The sequence below is a fragment of the Galeopterus variegatus genome, unplaced genomic scaffold (genome assembly GCF_000696425.1).
Source record: "Galeopterus variegatus unplaced genomic scaffold, G_variegatus-3.0.2 Scaffold236, whole genome shotgun sequence".
Classification (NCBI taxonomy): domain Eukaryota; kingdom Metazoa; phylum Chordata; class Mammalia; order Dermoptera; family Cynocephalidae; genus Galeopterus; species Galeopterus variegatus.
Genome location: NW_007726347.1, coordinates 312,558 through 331,691, shown reverse-complemented (window position 1 = coordinate 331,691; position 19,134 = coordinate 312,558). Strand labels below are relative to the sequence as shown.

The 19,134-nt window shown below is 37.4% G+C and overlaps 1 protein-coding gene across 1 annotated transcript in view; it reads left to right on the top strand.

The window, feature by feature from the left end:
- The first annotated feature begins 414 nt into the window (after positions 1–414).
- The window catches only part of TAOK1 (TAO kinase 1), a 94,449-nt gene continuing 75,729 nt past the window's right edge, over positions 415–19,134 (top strand). Inside the window, exon 1 of the mRNA XM_008566343.1 lies at positions 415–637. Within this exon, the coding sequence (XP_008564565.1) occupies positions 506–637 (132 nt within the window). The 5' untranslated portion in view covers positions 415–505. The remainder of the gene's footprint in view (positions 638–19,134) is intronic.

Below are 19,134 nucleotides of genomic sequence, written 5' to 3'. Positions count from 1 at the left end.
AGGTCATTAATAGGTGGGAGTCTTGCTGTTAGAAATATACTATTGGTAAATCTTGGTTTATTGTGTATTTTTTAACAGTCTCTGTGCTATATTATCTCCTCTGCCAATGGGCTAACTGCATCAGAGTTAGATAAATCTTTAAGTACTGATGTAGAAAGTCCCCCAAGATAGAAAGATTTATCTAATGTTTAAAAGTGCTGTGTAGTAGGCATTTATTTATTTATTTATTTTAGTGCCTCAGGTGATTGTGATGATAAGCCAGGGTTAGGAACTACTGCAACCACACTACCTTTTCAGTGAAATTCTAGGCCTGAGATAATCTTGTAGATGCTATCAGTAAATGATCTTAAACTAATTGTTCTTAGCAGCTTTTGCCTTTCCTGAGTTTCTTCTTTTCTTATTTCTCTACAGTAGTTTATGCCAACGTGGCTTCATTCATACAGATGAACCAAGGATTGGGATAGCAGTATAAAATTAGGATTCAGACAGCTGACTGCCCGACAGGATGCCATCAACTAACAAAGCGGGCAGCCTGAAGGACCCTGAAATTGCAGAGCTCTTCTTCAAAGAAGATCCAGAGAAGCTCTTCACAGATCTCAGAGAAATTGGCCATGGAAGCTTTGGAGCCGTATATTTTGTAAGTGTTTAAGGCCTGATATCTGACCATCATTTACCTAATGCCAATTCCTAGCAGAGTGAAAAACAATAATATAAAGGGATATAGACCATAGTCCATTTTATAGTCACTTACTTAGCAGTGTGTATAAAAGATCCAAATATGAAAATAGTTTTATTTTTTGAGCTTCTTGGACTATTGAACAGATGAAAAAGAATATTATTTTGCTTTAACTTATGTCTTGTTTCGAATTTCTATCAAACTGTTTTTAGGGATCCTTTGGCTTGCATTGCTGTAGAATTAAATATTGCAGAACATGGACTTTTCTGTAAAGTCTCATGCAGAATCAATCTTAGTCTTGTGGAAATCTAGGATTATTATTTAATAGATATACCAAAGTCTGATTTCTTTTATATATATATATTTGTGTTTGTGTATGCGTGCAAAAAAAAAAATCATCAAATTTGCCATTTTAATCATTTTTAAGTATACAATTTGTGGCATTAATTACATTTACAGTGTTGTACAGCCATTACCACTAGCTGCTTCTAAATCGTTTTTGTCACCCCAAATAGAAACTGTGTATCCATTAGCAATAACTCCCCATTTCACCCTCCATCCAGCCTATGATTTTGTTTATTCTAGATATTTCATAGAAATGGAATCATACAATCTTTGTCTATTTGTGTCTAGTTTATATCACTCAGCATCATGTTTTCGAGCTTCGTCTATATTGCAGTAGGTAACAGAACTTCATTCCTTTTTATAGCTGAATAACACTCCATTGTATATATAAACCATGGTTTATCCATTCATCTGTTGATGGACACTTGGGTTATTTCCACCTTTGGCTATCATGAATGATGCTGCAGTGCACATTGATGTATAAGTATCTGGTTGAGTTCAGGTTTTCAATTTTGAATGTGTACCTAGTAGTGGAATTGGAAGTTCCTATGGTGATTCTATGTTTAACTTTTTGAGGAACTGCCAAACTGTACCACCACGGCTGCACCATTTCCATTCCCACTGGCAATGTAGGAGTATTCCAATTTCTCCATGTCCTCAACAACACCTGTCATTTCTATTATTTTGATAATAACCATCCTACTAGGTGTGAAGTGCTGTCTCATTGTGGTTTTTTGATTGAATTTCCCTAATGACTGATGTTGAGCATCTTTTCATGTGCCATTTGTGTATCTTCTTTAGAGAAATGTCTTTTTAAGTTCTTTGCCCTTTTTAAAATTTGGGTTACTTGTCTGTTGTTGAGTTATAGGGGTTCCTCATATATTCAGGATATCAAATTCTTATCAGATACATGATTTTTAAATGTTTTCTCCCTTTCTGTAGTTTATCTTTTTACTTTCTTTTTTTTGTCTTTTTTCGTGACCGGCAACGGATCGCAACCCTCAGTGTCGCGCCCGTACCGGACCGGGACGAGCAATGGGATCGCAACCCACGGTGTTGCTCCCACACCTCGCTCAGCCAGTGAGCGGCCGGTCCGCATATGGGATCCGAACCCTCAGCGGGAGCGCCGCTGCGCTTCCCAAGCGGCGCACTGTAGCAGTGCGCCACCGGGCCGGCCCAATCTTTTTACTTTCTTGATAATGTCCTTTAATATACAGAAATTTTTAATTTTGATGAAGTCCAATTTATCTGTTTTTCTTTTCTTACTTTTGTTTATCTGTTTTTTGCTTTTGGTGTCATGTCTAAAAATCCATTGCCAAATACAAGGTCATGAAGATTTATCCCTATGTTTTCTTGTAAGAATTTTACCTCTTATATTTAGGTTATTGATCCATTTTGAGTTAATTTTTGTGTATGATGTGAGGTAGAGGTCCAACTTTATTTTTTTGCATGTGGAAATCCAGTTGTCCCGGTACCATCCATTAAAGAAACTTTTTTTCCCCCCATTGAATTGTTTTTTGGCATCCTTATCAAATCGGTTGGCCATATTGTATGGGTTTGTTTCTGAACTCTCAGTTCTATTCCATTTGTCTATATTGTCTGTTTTTATGTCAGTGTACCAAACTATTTTGATTTCTGTAGCTTTGTAGTAAGTTTGAGATCAGGAAGTTTTATTCCTCCAACTTTGTTATTCTTTTTTTTCCCCCTGGTGTGGGGATCCAAATCCTTGACTTTGGTGTTACAAAGCTGTGCTCTAACCAACTGAGCTAACAGCCAGCCCCTGTTATTCTTTTTTAAAGATTGTTTCAGGGCCCCTTGAAATTCTATATGAATTTGAAGATTGGCTTTTTCATTTGTGCAAAAAAGACTGTTGCAATTTTGATAGGGATTGCATTGACTCTTTAGGTTGCTTTTGGTGTTATAGGCATCTTAATATTATCTTCTAGTCTGTGAACACAGGCTGTCTTTCTAAACGTTTATTTAGGTCTTCTTTAATTTCTTTTAGCAATATTTTGCAGTTTTCAGTGTACAAATGTTTCACTTCCAGTAAGTTTATTCTTAGGTATTTTATTCTTTTAGATACTATTGTAAGTGGAATTATGTTTTAAATTTTCTTTTTGAATTGTTCATTGCTGGTATTTAGAACCACAACTGATTTTTGAGTGTTGATCTTGTACCCTGCAACCTTACTGAATTTATTTGCTCTAGTATCTTTCTTGTGGATTCTTTGGAATTCTTATATATAGGATCATATCATTTGCAGATGGATAATTTTCCTTTTTCCTTTCCAATTTATATGCCCTGTATTTATTTGTTTATTTTCCTTTCTTAATTGCTCTGGCTAGAACTTCTGGTACAGTATTGAGTAGCAGTGGTGAAAGTGAGCATCTTGTCTTGTTCCTGATCTTAGGGAGGAAGCTTTTTCAGTTTTTTACCGTTGAGTTATGATGTTAGTGCTTGGTTTTTCATAAATGCTCTTTATCACATTGGGGAAGTTCCTTCTATTCCTTGTTTTTTTTAGTGTTTTTATCTTGAAAGGGTGTTAGATTCTATCAAATGCCTTTTCTGCATCAAGCTGATCATGGGTTTTTCCCCCTTTATTCTATTAATGTGGTATATTACTTTGATTGATTTTGTTAGTTGAACCACCTTTGCATTTCTGGGATAAATCTCACTTCATCATAGTTTATGATTCTTTCAATATGCTGTTGGTTTTGGTTTGCTAGTATGGTATTGAGGACTTTTAATTCTGTATTCATAAGAGATACTGGCCTATAATTTTCTTGTCATGTCTTTATCTGGTGTTGGCAACAGGGTAATACTCGTATTGTCTCCGTAGAATTAGTCAAGAAGTGTTCCTTTCTCTTGTTTTTGAAGGATCATTGTTAATTCTTTAAATATCTGGTAGAATTCACCAGAGAAGCCATTTGGCTCTGGACTTTTCTTTCTTAGGAAGTTTTTGATTATAGATTTAATGTCTTTACTTGTTACAGGTTGTTGAGATTTTCTAATTTGTTGAGTTAGTTTAGGTCATTTGTGCATTTCTAGGAATTTGTTTATTTCATTTAGGTTGTCTAACTATAGGCATACAGCTGTTTATGGTACAGTTATACAGTGCTTAATGACAGGAGTGCATTCTGAGAAGTACATTGTTAGGTAATTTCGTAGTTGTGTGAACATCATAGACAATACTTACACAAACCTAGACGATACGGCCTTTTTCACACCTAGGCTATGTGATATAGCCTGTTGCTCCAACCACCATTGTATATGCAGTCTGTTGTTGACTGAAATGACATTATATAATCCTTTTTATTTCTGTAATGTTCCCATTCTTGTATGATTTTGGTTCTTTGCATCTTCTTTTTTGGTTCTTTGTCAGTGTAGCTAAGTCTGTTTTCTTTTGAACCTTAACTATAATTCTATTTTGAGGTTTTTCAGTAAAAGACTCTTAGTAAACTTGGCTTATTCCTATAAAGATGTATTTGTCACCTTTAACTTTAAAAATGGAAAAGCACAAAGGAAAGAAATCATTACTTATAATTATCTTTTCTTCAGATAACCACTGATAATATTTTATTTTTATCTTTTGAGACTTTGAGACAATATGCATATACTAGGGTGACCTGTCATCCCAGATTTTGCAGGACTTGCCCAGTTCTAGCAATGAAAGTCACATGTCTTAGAAATCCCTTAGTCCAGTACAGACTGACACAGTTGGTCACCCTATGTATATCTGTAACACATAATAATTATATATACATTCTGTCATTTGCCATTTGTCATTTATTTTCTAAAACATAAAAAAAAGGTGTCTATTTGTTTAATGCATTTTGCAGCATTGCTTAATTTTCATATTATGGTAATAAGTATTCATGTACAACATTTAGTTGCTATATCAGTTTTCATCATATATGTGTTTGGTATACCATAATTTGCTTTATCATTCCATATGATTAGATATTAGGCTGTTCCTACTCTTTTTTGCTATTAAAAATAATGCTGTGATGAACACCATTTTATTTCCTCTTTATAGACATTTTTGCCAATTTGGAGAAGAAAAGGAGAATAAGGCTATGTGAGAATGGCCTAGAAAATAATGAAAAAGAATATTAAACAGGAGACTATTGAAGAAAGCCTTGAATTATCAAATTAAAAACTACAACACAGTAATGGAAGTCATGTGACATTAGTGCCCAAGTTGGCAAAGAGAAGAGTGAAACAAAATAGAACCAGGAACAGTACAATATTATAAAGAGGCTTTTTTCAGAAAATATTTTATGATATGTCTGTTTGGTAGTTTGTTGTATAGGTGTGTACAGACATACACAGATTGAGAGAGAGATTCATTTTAAGGAACTGGCTCACATAGTTGTGGAGGCTGGGAAGTTCAAAATTTGTGGAGTGGACCAGCAATCTGGAGACCCAGAAAAGAGTTGTGGTTTTAGTCCAAAGATAATCTGCTGCCAGAATTCTCTCTCCCTTGGGGTAGATGAGTCATTTTCTTAAGGCCTTCGACTGATTGGATGAGGCCTACAGCATTATAGATGGCTTTACTTTAGATGGCTTTACTTAGAGTATGCTTTACTTAGGGTTAGGGTTAGGGTCCAAAAAATGCTTTCAGAGAAACATCTAGAATAGTGTTTGACCAGATATCTGTGTACTCTTGGTCTAGTCAAGTAGACACATAAAATTAACCATCACACCACTGTATGATTACTCCTCAGTTTGTTTTTCCATTCTTCTACTAGTGGAAAACTGGACTTTACGGTTCCTAGCTATAATGAATAAAGTTGCTGTGAACATTCTTGTACAATTCTTTTTTAGGCCTAAGTTTTCATTTCTCCTCAGTAAATATTGAGGATGGAATTGTTGGGTTAGAGGGCAGTTATACATGTATGTTTAGTTTTATAACCAGTTCCCAGATGTTTTCATCAAGAAGTAGAAATTTTACAGTCCTGTCAGCAGTATATGAGAATTTCTGTTTGCTCTTTATCGTTTCCGGCATTTGGTGTTGACGCTCATTTTAATTTGAGCTGCTCTGGTGAGTGTGTAAAGGTATCAATATGGTCTTAATATACATTTCCCTCATGATTGGTGATGTTGAGCACTTTTTCATGGGCTTAATGGTCATTCACATATCTTGGGAAATTTCTGTTTAAATCTTTTGCCCATTTTTAAAAAATTGGGTTGTTTTTCTTTTATTTAGTTGTAGGAATTCTTTGTATATCCTGGTTATTTGTCAGTGCAGTCCACGCTCTGTATCTCTGGGCTCTGCATCCATGGATTCAACCAACCATGAATTGGAAATATTAAAAAATATTGCATTTGTACTGAACATGTGCAGAATTTTTTCTTGTCATTATTCCCTAAACAATATGGTATAACAGCTATTTACATAGCACTTACATTATATTAGGCATTATAAGTAATTTAGAGATGATTTAAAAGTACACAGGAATATACGCATAGGTTATTTGCAAATACTATACCATTTTATATCAGGGAATTGAGTATCCTTGGGTTTTGGTATCTGCGGGAAGTCTTGGAACATATCCTTCATGCATACTGAAGGACAACTGTATGTGGTTTGCAAATATTTTCTCCCAGTGTGTGCACTGGATATTTGTCAGGTATAATGTTCTGTATATATCCGTCTGTATATATATTACTAAGTAGGTAAATGTCGTTCATTATTTTCTTCATATCTTTTGCATCCTTAGTGATTTTGGTTTTTTGTTTGTTTGATTTGCTTTGTTATTGATTTTTGGTTTGCATGTTCTATCAGTAACTGAAAGATGGCATCTTAAAATCTCTACTACTTTCTGGCTGAAGATAGCACTAAGAAAGAAGAAGAAAACCTCTATTACCGTTATGGATTTGTCTATTTTTCTTTTTAGCTTTGTCTTCTTTTGCTTTGTATATTCCTAAGCTACATTACTAGGAATGTACAAATATAGGACTATTATACTTTCTTGTTGAATTGTCTCCTTTATCATTCAAATTTTCAATCTTTATTTTTAATAGTATTTCTTGCTTTAAAATCTACTTTGATATTAATCAGACAGCTTTCTTTGGCTAATGTTTCCACGGTATTTCTTTTTCTATCCTTTTTTGTTCAATATTTCTGGGACCTTTTATCTAAAGTGTTTATCTGGAATACAGCATATAGTTGGGTTTTGTTTTTTTATTCCATCTTATAATCTTTCTTTTAATTGGGCTGTTTCGCCCCTTTTATATTTGAGGCAATTACTAACACAGTTGGGTTCAAGTCTGTTGTTTTTCTGTTTGATTTGTTTGTCTCATCTGTTCTTCCATTATTGTTCTTTCTTGCCACCTTTTGAATTAATCAGCTGTTGAAAACTTTTTCTTAATGAAATCCTATCAAATATCAAAATTATTTTTTGTTTTAAAATATAGGTTTTATTATTATTATTCAGGTATAGTGAGGCTAATAGATTATGAGGCAACTGTCATTGAAAAGATAGTTTGTTGTACTCATAGATCCTCAGAGAAAGAAGCACACTACACAATAGGAGACCACATGAGGAAGTACCAGGGTAGGTCAGGAGGCAGAGGGAGCAAGGAAAAAACATGGGCAGGAGACTTTATTGCAGTTTCTGTGGGAGGAAACAGGCGAAACAGGGTAAGCAATTTTAGGATTGGCTAGTTTAAATAATTTCAGCAGGCTCTGTGAAATAGGGACTGTCCACAATTGTCTGGTATCTGGCCCCGGGGTCATTAGAGCAAGAGTTTTCCAGAGTGTGAGAGTGGAATAAAAGAAGTGGTTGCAGGGGTATGGACTCAGGATTGGTTGATTTGCATGTGAAAGACATAGTTATCTGCTATCTCTTGTAACTAGCTAACTCTGGGAGTGGCAGTGAGTCTCCAGATGTCAAAGTGTCAAAAACCAGAAAATAAAAAAATATGATTAATACATTTTTTCCCTATATTAACCTTTTGGTTATGTATTTTTTTATTATTATTTTAATAGTTACCCAGAGATTACAATATGCATTCTTGACTTATAGCTAACTTAAATGAGCATTTTTACCACTTCTTAAACCTTGTAGTATTTCAACTCTAATTATGCTATTTTTCTCATGTGTTTTACTTCTAAAATGACCATTTGATTCTTTTTTCTTTTACGTATTCATCTGCTAACCTCAATATCTGAATCCCCAATGGTTCTGTTTATATTTCCAGATTTTTTTGTTCCACTTTTTAGCATGCCTTATACTTTCTGTTTGAATACTCTTTATTGTGGAGGAGAATTTTTAGAGGTTCTGATTATGTTATTTTTCTTCAAAAACAATTGTGTTTCCTTTTGGCAGTCAGGTAGTATACTGGTGAGTTACCTTGAGGCTTGGTTTTAAGCCGGGTTAGGGCTGGCTGTTGTCAGCTTTGCCCTTACTTCTATGCCTTTGCCCTTATACCTAAAGCATGCTTTCTCTGGGATCCCAAGTGAGCATCTGGGGTGTTTATTAAGGCTCAGTCATTTTGGTGGGGTTTGAATTCTCTCCTCTGTCTCTTTAGCATTTTTTGTCTTGTGAGAGCTCTGCTTTGGAAGTCTTTAGAAGTCTTTTTTCTTTAGTCTTCCAGCTATTTTCTTCTGGGTTTTTAGCAGTCTTATTATGCAGATGCGTGCTTAGAAGGTGACTAGTTACTTGAGAAAATTTGTAGATTTTTGAGTTGTTTCTTGTCAGCTCCCTTTTCTGGAATTATGCTCCTTAAGTGCCAGACACTTTGGTGGCTCCTGACTCTGGCCTCTGTCTCCTCCGTCTGGTTCCTACTTAGACTCAATATTTTCCTTTACTACAAGTTCAGGGATAAAGCTGGGGTAAATATGGCACTCACTTTGTATATTGTTCTTCTCTTAAGGATGCTAGTCCTTAAAGTTTTGCCTGCATTTGTTGCTCTCCAGTAATTTTATATACTTATTTTACATATATTACCTGCTTTTTATGGTTGATTTTGGCTTCAGGGATCATCTCACACAAGCATCATGGCAAGAATTAGAAGTGAAATTTTGGTTGATGTTTGATATTATTTGTATTTGTATGGGAGTTTCATGTATCCTTCAGTACAGATATAGTTATTTTGGAGCAGCTGGTCTTTCATTGTTATATTGCAAAGTATAGAATTTCGGTAAGTTTCTCTCTTCCTTAGACCTGCGCATATGACCTATCCAGTGAGGCAGGTAATGTTTATTGTTCTTTTCCTTTCATTAAAGGGACTAAATTAAGTCCCATACTGGCAAAATATCAGCAGTTTAAGTTTTTAAAAATAGAACTCTAAAATTGCATATCCCAAATCCAGAGCATTGTCAGTAGTCTTTGTTTTTTTTTTTTGTCTTTTTTCGTGTCCGGCAACGGACCGCAACCCTCAGTGTCGCGCCCATACCGGACCGGGACCGGCAACGGGATCGCAACCCTCGGTGCTGCGCCCGCCCCTTGCTCAGCCAGTGAGCGGGAACCGGTCTGTATGTGGGATCCGAACCCTCGGCGGGAGCGCCTCCGCGCTCCCAAGCGGCGCACTGTAGCAGTGCGCCACTGGGCCGGCCCGTCAGTAGTCTTTGTTGAAGAGGATGACTGAAGTGGGTATATCTGGAATCAAGAGTGTAGTGGGAACTAAGGATGCAATGAGAGAAAGATAAAAAAGATCGAAGCAAGGCCTCTTGAAGAGCCTCCTACACTGTACTAAGAAATATGGGCTTTATTCCAGGGTCTTGAGGAAACCACAGAAGTGAAACAGAGTAAGGCTAGGCCTGTGAACCAAACTGACTCCATTTTCCCTGCAGAGGACACTTCGTTACTTTTCCACTCCTCAATCATGAGACCCCCTCAGGGCAAATGATTACCCCATGGGCTGACCTGACAAAATAGACTGAGATAAGAGAGGAAACAGATATTTACCGAGTTGCAAAACCCCTCCCCAAGGCGTGTTTACTATAATTGTAAAAGTTACAGATTAACCTTAAAGACCCCTTTAGGAATTCCCACCTGTGCACAAAGCATCAAGGTGACTGCTACAGTGACCCTCCTGGGGTGACAATGATCAATACCACTGCCATTTTGGACCTACTGAGCATGCGCTCATCACACAACCAGGAAGAACAGAATGGACCACCTCCAGTGACACTGGCCTGCCACCCCTTGAGTCCTTTCCCTATAAAAGGCCCTGAACAGTTCCCCTCGGAGGGCTAGCTTTACTGTTGCTACTCCCCTTATGCATAAGTCTATCTCCTCTTTAAAGTGCTGCTTGCTTTACTGTTGGGTACATTGTTCATTTGTATGACTTTGGAATCCGAGAGCCTAATTTAATCACTGGCAAAAACTGGAAAACTTTGGGAACCAGAGAGGACTCTAGCTGCAAGAGGCAAGTGGCCACTGGGACTATTTTGCTCCCGTGTCTCTGCTGCTGGTAGATCTCTCCTGGAGTCCCTGGCCTAAATTCTGACAAGACAATGCTTTATTCTCTTTACTTTTCTCTGATTTTCTGAGCCCTCTTCTGTTTGGTTGGATTGTATCCATTTATGTATAGGTGCACCCTGGAGGGCTCCTGGCTATGCTTTGTTTTTCTGATTTAAATGTAGTTGATACTTTTCTTCTTTATGCTGAAAACAGTGAGGAGAACTGCTTTTATCAATTACTGTTAATGGAATAGGTTGGCCCCGCTGATTGGGACTAGGCTAAACTGGACCCCACTGCTCCTCTTTTCTCTTTGTTTGTTTGGTTAGACATTTAGTTGAGTACTGGTAATCTGAATAAACCTTCCAATCCTTGCATCAACTTTTGGACTTTCAGGCCATTTGTTTAATGTGAGAGGGCAAGTTGAACCTGGCCTGTCGGTAACAGAAGTACAACAGAAATATTGTATTTCCGTTTGTCATATAGGAAGTTCACTCTTGTAGCAATGTGGAAGAAAGGTTGGCTTGTGTCAGAGATCAAAGAAGAGAGGTTGGTTAGGATGCTTTTGTAATAATTTAGGAAAGAAATGCTTAGTTTAGTGACAATGAGGCTGGAGAGGTGAGTACACATTTTAAAGTTTAAATCAATAGAATCAAGAGCACTTATTTTCTGACAAGATAAGGAGGTGCATATGGTAGTGTCTTACCCATAGAGCCGAATTGTTGGGGAGAGGGAGTGGAAGTGATTCTCTAGTGCCTGTATTTCCTTGTCCTGTAGTTGCTAAGATTGTCCTACTCAGGCTGAATTGTTTCAGAGAGCTATAATTGAGAGAGAAAGTCTCATAGTCCCAGAAATAATGATAATCATAATAATATGCATGTTTAGATAGAAAGATTCAAGGCAAATGTGGCAAAATGTTAATCAAGGATTTCTCTAGTAGGCACTGACAAACTACAGTCCATGGGCCAGATCCAACCTGTGACCTGTTTTTACTCAGCTCCCAAACTAAGAATGGTTTTTACATTAAAAAAGGAAGAATATGCAACAGAGATATTGTATGTGCCCCCACAGCAGCTAAAATGTTTACTTTTACTCTTTAAAGAAAAAGTTTGCTGACCTCTGACCTAGAGGAAGACATAACAAAGGTTCACTGTACTATACCGACTTTACTGTGTGTTTGACAGATTAATTTAAAAAAATGTTGACTTAGAAGGCTTCGGAAACTCAAGTTCAGGACAATGCTAGGAACAATTGGATGAAAGCATGGAGAAATTTGAGGAAAGTTTGAATGTAGCCCAGAATTGAATATTTTTGCTGTAATTTCATTTCTAGGTCACTGACCTTCATATTTTGTGGTATTAGATAAACCCATGTGCAGGCTTTTCTGTTTTTCTGTTTCCTCTCACCCACCCCATGACAGGACCTAAATGTGTAGTGTTTGGGCCGGCCCGGTGGCGCACTGGATAAGTGCGCCGCTTGGGAAGCGCGGTGGCGCTCCTGCCCGAGGGTTCGGATCCCACATACAGACCGGTTCCCGCTCACTGGCTGAGCGAGGCGCGGGAGCAACGCCGAGGGTTGCAATCCTGTTCCCGGTCCGGTACGGGGGCAACACTGAGGGTTGCAATCCGTTGCCGGACACTGAAAAAAAAAAAAAAAAGAAATAAATAAAATAAAATAAATGTGTATTGTTTGTCTATAGAGTATATAGAGGAAGGATCCTCTTGTCAAATTTTTTTAAAATGACTAAAAATAGTTCTTATAACAAATATTTGAATTTTCATAAATTGGCAATAGGGATCACCTTAAATTAAAAAATGCTCTAATTGGGGCCGGCCCGGTGGCGCACTGCTACAGTGCGCCGCTTGGGAGTGCGGTGGCGCTCTTGCCGAGGGTTCGGATCCCACATACAGACCGGTTCCCGCTCACTGGCTGAGTGAGGTGTGGGCGCAACACCGAGGGTTGCGATCCCTTTGCCGGTCCTGGTCCGGTACGGGCACGACACTGAGGGTTGCGATCCGTTGCTGGACACGAAAAAAGACAAAAAGGAAAAAAAAAATAAAAAAAAAATAAAATAAAATAAAAAATGCTCTAATTGAGCCAGCCAGTATGGCTATCTCATCAAGCAAGCTAATCTAGAACTGGTATCATAGTATGTATTTGAAACCAAACCAGAGCGTTGGATGTCCAAAAGGATCATTGTCTCTAGAGTGCCTGGAATAGAACCAACATGATATCAGTAGATGGCCCACAGGATAAGGAAGTAAAAAAGCCAAAGAGAACACTGTTTTAGGAACCAGGTAGCTTGCTAACAAATGTGGCAGACTGTGTATGATCCCAGCGAAGTCATTAATTTACTTTTTAAAAGTTTTTTGTTCATTTAAAAAAATGGGATGTAATATTTACCTCCTCTCTGGACATGAGAATAAATGATATGTAGAACTGTGTTCTTCTTTACTCATACCTCATTTGGTTTTGTTCTACACAGTATTTTATCATGTAAACAAACACTTTTTCAAACTTTTCTATTTACTTTTTCTCTACCAGAAGGATATCCCATCCTCTTTTTAGTTTATTTGTTAATATTATATTGCCTCAAGTAAAATTTTAACCTACATCATATCCTTTATGCTATTCTTATCATATGTATTACATCTACATATATTATAAACCCACAATACAGTGTTATAATTTTTGATTTAAATACTTTCTGCTTTGTATTTAAAGAAATTAAGAGAAAAAAAAAGTTTTAAAATTTATCTATGTGTTTACTGTGTCACAGACAACATTGTTTACTTCGGAAAGTCCCAGTCTATGAAAAAACTCCCAGAACTAACAGGCGAGGTTAGCAAAGTTATAGGATACAGGATCAATACACAAACATCCACTGTATTTCTGTATGCTGGCAGTGAACAACTGGAATTTGAGATTTAAAAAATACTATTTATAATAGTATTACAAAAATGAAATACTTGAGTATAATCCAACAAAATATTTGAAACATCTGTATGCTGAAAACCATAAAATACTGATAAAAAAAATTTTTAAAAACCTAGGTAAAGAGATTTGCTATGTTTATGGGTTTAAAATAAATATTGTTATGCTGTGAGTTATCTCCAAATTGATGCAATCTCATTTAAAATCCCAACAGCTTTTTTTGTAGGTATCGACAAGCAAATTCTAAAAATTTTGTGGAAGGGCAAAGGAATTAGAAACAATTCAAAACAATTTTGAAAGAGAACAGTATCTGATTTTAAGATTTGCTATAAACCTATAGTAATCAAGATAGTGTGATATTGATAAAAGGATAGATACATAAATCAAACAGAACAGAGTTCAGACATGGAACCACTCAAATATAGTCAACTGATTTTTGATAAAGGTACAAAGACAATTTAATGGAGAAAAGATAGTCTTTTTAACAAATGGTGCCAGAGCAACTGGGCATCCATCCATATGTGTGAAAATTAATTTTCACTCATATCTCACATCTTATATGAAGAGTAGTGCAAAATGTATCATAGACCTAAATGTAAAGAATAATGGTATAAAGCTTCTAGGATAAAATACAAGATAAAATCTTTGTTACTGTTGATTAGGCAAAGTGTTCATAGATATGACAACAAAAGCATGATCCATAAAAGACAAACTTATAAATTGGACTTCATCAAAAATAAAAACTTTTGCTCTCTGAAAATACTCTGGAGGATGAAAAAGAAAGCCAGACTAGAAGAAAATATTTGCAAGTTACATATCTAACAAACGATTTGTATCCAGAACATATAAAGAGCTATAAAAACTCAACAATAAGACAAACAACCCCTTAAAGACTGGGCAGAAGGTTTACACAGATGCATCACAAAAAAATACAGATGGCTAATAAGAATTTGAAAAGATGTGCAGCATAACTAGCCCTTAAGAAAATAGAAATTAAAACCACAAGGAGATACCACTACCCACCTCTTAGAATGCCATAAAAAAATAAAAAACAAAAAAGGAAATTCAAACTGCTAATGAGTATACAAGCAACTGGAGATCTCATACATTGCTGGTGGGAGTACAAAATGGTCTTGCCAATGTGGAAAACAGTTTAGCAGTTTTTTTTTTTTTCTCCTTTTTTTTTTTTTGTGTCCGGCAACAGATCGCAACCCTCAGTGTCGTGCCCGTACCGAACCGGGACCGGCAACGGGATCGCAACATGCGCCCACACCTTGCTCAGCCAGTGAGCAGGAACCGGTCTGTATGGGATCCGAACCCTCGGGAGCGCTACCGCACTCCCAAGCGGCGCACTGTAGCAGTGCACCACCGGGCCGGCCCAGTTTAGCAGTTTTTTAATAAAGTTAAACATAATTACCATGCAGTCTAGCATTCCTACTTCTAGATATTACTCTGAGAGAAATAAGTCAAATTCACACAAAAACCGGTAGGTGAATTTTTACAGTAATTTTATTTATAAATGCCAGAATTGGAATCTACCTCATTATGTACATCACAAAAGAGTGAATTTTATGTAATGTTCATTTAAAAAATATATATATATGTGTGTGTGTGTATATATATATATACACACTAATATATATATATATAGTCAGCCATAACATGGGAGAACCCAAACAATACAAACTGTAGCAAATTAACCTGTGTTATAAATGAGTAACATAAACACACAGAATGAAGTGGGAGGAAAAGAACTAAACTAAGTAATTTAAGAAACAGTATTTTGGCTGGATACTCTAAGGCTAAAGACAGAAGGAACTCTAGTTACTTTCTCACAGGGGTATGGTTTGGCAATTCTGTAACTACTTGTGTATGTCGTAGATTCAAGGAAATAAGTAAATGTATTCTAGGTAATGAGAACCAGTTTTCTCACTGTCCAAGAAAGAAGTTAGAAATAAGAAAAGTGGGAAGGCTAGTAATAATCTTGGGTGTTGGCTTGGAATTGGATGTATCAGTATGAATTCATGATACACACATGCAAATATATGCAGGAATAAGTATAAATAAGTATGTATGTAAGTGTGTGTGTATGTGTATACACTTATATCTCCAAGCTCTATTTGCTGAGAAGGCCTAGAAAAAAAGATACTTCTATAGCAATGAGCACACTTAGACCAGATCATGGTTTCTAAATACCATTCTCCTATAAAAGGAACCAGGGTTCCTTGGAGAAGCTGTTAATTCCAGGACTGAGGTGGGGAGAATACAAGATGATCTTGGAACAGCTTGTGCCAGAAAGAAAGTACTCAGAAAAGGACAGGGGCAAATTGGAAGACACAGGAGTCAACCTGAAAGAGCCCCTATTGGCCAAAGCTGGAACAATTTGAGCAAGAAAATAATTAGTGATGGTACTGGATTATAAACCAAGAGTCCAAACAGATATAAATGAATGAATGAATGGGGGCCGAAGGGACAACCCTTCCTTACAGAAGAATTCCTTTTATTAAATGTGGGAAGACTGAGGGAAATAATTGTTGCAGCCAGGATCCACTGATGGATGCTAAAATGAGTGGGTAAAGTTTGAGGAGAAACGGGATATGTGCATAATCTCACACATAGTTCCCAAGATAATTATTAATTAAAATGGGAAAATCAGTGGAGAAACCTGGCAGAGACCACCTTGATCAAGTGATCAGGGTTAATATCACCAGTAATAAAACATATTAACATCGCAGACTCCCTCCCTGATAAGACCCCTTCCCTGATATGACACACTAAAGACACATCACTTCTGTGGTATTCTTGCAAAAAATGCATAGCCTAACCTTATGAGGAAACATCAGACAAATTCAAATGGGGGAGCATTATACAATATAACTAACCAGTACTCTTCGAAAGTGTTATGGTCATGAAAGACAAAAGCTGAAGAACTGTCACAAATTGGAGGAAACTAAGGCAACATGACAACCAAATGCAATGTGGGATCCTGGAACAGAAAAAGGTTGCTAGTAGAAAAACTGGTGTAGTTCAGTTAATAGTTAATAATTTTACTAATGTCGATTTCTTAGTTTTGATAATTATACTGTAGTACTATGTTATGTAAGCTGTTAACCTTAGGGGAAAGCTGGGTGAAGGGTATATGGTAACAGTCTGTACTATTTTGCAACGTTTCCATAACTCTAAAATTATTTCAGAATAAAAATTTAAAAAGCCAAAGCTTAGTGGTAACTAGAAATGAAATTTCCCCCCCCCAAAAAAAAGACAAAAAGGAAGTAAATACAGTTTCCATCAACTCTTTTTTTTTTCCTTCAGAAAACCAATATAGGGCCGGCCCGGTGGCACACTGCTACAGTGCGCCGCTTGGGAGCGCGGCGGCGTTCCCGCCGAGGGTTCGGGTCCCACATACAGACCGGTTCCCGCTCACTGGCTGAGCGAGGGGCGGGCGCAGCACCGAGGGTTGCGATCCCGTTGCTGGTCCCGGTCCAGTACGGGCGCCACACTGAGGGTTGCGATCCGTTGCCGGACACGAAAAAAAAAAAAAAAAAAAAAAAAAGAAAAAAAAAACCAATATACACTTTGTAAAGAAAAAGATCCAGAAAATAAAATCAGTAAAGGAACATGGTTATTATTTTAAAGAATGTAACTTTAAAAGTGAACCATTTAACTACTACTCTAAAGCCATAAGGCATCTCTGAGAATTATTTTCTTAGTCTTACTTAGCAACAAATGTTTCATAGATGTTTAATATTTTGGCAATGTATTATGGATTTAGTCTTTTCTTATGGGCACCTTAGGAATAAAATCACAATTTAAAATATTATTTTTTTAGAGAAAATATATTCCAAATTCTTAAGAATTTGAACTTTTGCTTTATATCCCATTTGTAAATTGGAATCATGTAAATTTCACTATCCAAGGACAGCCATTGTTGACATTTAAGTATATACCCTTGCAGAATCTTTTTGTGTACATACATATATATACATTCTGTAAGTGTGTGTTTGATGCTTTTCATGTTTGTTTAACTTCTGGATTAGACCCAAAATGTGGAAAGAGGGACCCAGAAAACAGGTATTCCAAAAAAAAATCTTTTTTCCATATTACAGTTTTGTCCGGCTTTGAGCTTGTCCCTTCTCTTTCCCCACACACTAATATGGAGAAATATGGAGCATAGGAAAAAAATATAGAATCTTATAAATATAGATGGGCCCAATATAAGAACCCCACTGAGAAAATCACTAACATGTAGCCATTTAATGTGGGCTGGTGGCAATTTTTTAATTAACTGATTTCATTGAGTATAATTTACGTACAGAAAACATATGGATATTAAGTGTATAGTTTGATAAGATTAGACAAATCATACCCCTGTTCAGCTAACAATCCAAGATATAGAATGGTGTGGTAGTTATGGTGGGGTGGAGTGGAAGAGATGGGATAGAGGAGGGAGTGATTATTCTCTGAGTATATGTCTTTGGATAAATATTTGATATATTTGGATAAATATTTTATATATTTAAACACCCCTAATTTAAATATATAAATATTTAAACATTCTTAATTTAAATATATTTTAAATATATTTACATCAATAGATTGATTAAATAAATTCAAATACTTAAATACTTTCTATGTTCTTTGAGTATACCTCTTTAGATAAATATTTTATATATTTAAAAATTAAAATTAGAGGCGACGGGGCCTGGAAAATTCTCTCTCTCTCCTACTCTACCAATTTCTGCTATGTGATTCCCCTGGGTCGCTGTTGTCACCACCAGATATGTTCCCTTGACTTTGGACTTCCCAGCCTCTGAAACTAGTGCAAAAGACCTGGTAAGTCCCGGACACATGGTGAAACTGGACCTACAACCAGCATTCGAAAAAAATTGAAGACCTGAGGTCAGAAAACAGACAACATCTCAACTGCTTAGGAACTTTCTTAGAAGCCAGCAGAGTGCTGCCCTCTCCAACTCACTCACCAGCTGAAACTACAAGTCTAAAGGTCAATGTCTGAAGAGTGAGTCAAAGGGCAGTATTCAGAGAGGTCCCACGAGAACCTTAAAGAAGCCTGAGTCTGCAAGATCTAAAGATGAAGGCACTGATGATGGGAAAGCTGCTGCTGATTCAATATCTACTTTAGAGTCACCACCAAGAAGGCCCTCATCAAATGTGCCCCCTGGACTGTACTTCCCAGCCTCCAAAACTAGGATTCACATACTAGCGGCGGAAGCAGTGCCAGCGGTAACGGCGGCAGCAGCAGCAGTGGTGGAACCAGCAGCAGTGGCAGCAGTGGAGGAGCTGGCGGTGGCGGCAGCAGCGGCAGTGGCACCGGCGGCAGCGGTGCCAGCGGAAGCAGCAGGGGAAGTGGCACCAGCGGTAGCAGCAGGAGCGGGGGAAGCGGCGGCAGCGGAGCCGGCGGCAGTGGTTCTGGTGGCAGCGGTGTGAGCGGCGGCAGCGGCAACAGCGGGGGAACCGGCGGCAGCAGGAATGACACCCTGCGATACCACCCTGTGACCCAGCAGCCCGGCAGAGTCCAAGCTGACCAGAGAGGTAGCTCCCCAGAGAGGCCCAAGACGCGAGGTAACCACACACGCAAGGCACAAGTGGCCAACTGAGTAGTCACTGAGGTAGCCATACCAAATTGGCAACCCCAGGAACATCTTAGTCAGGCAATAGTGTCAAACCTGTGGACTGTGAAACCCCCTGCTCAATGAATAAACATCAAAGAAAAGATACCAGAAATATGAAAAATCAAGAAAGTACACCACC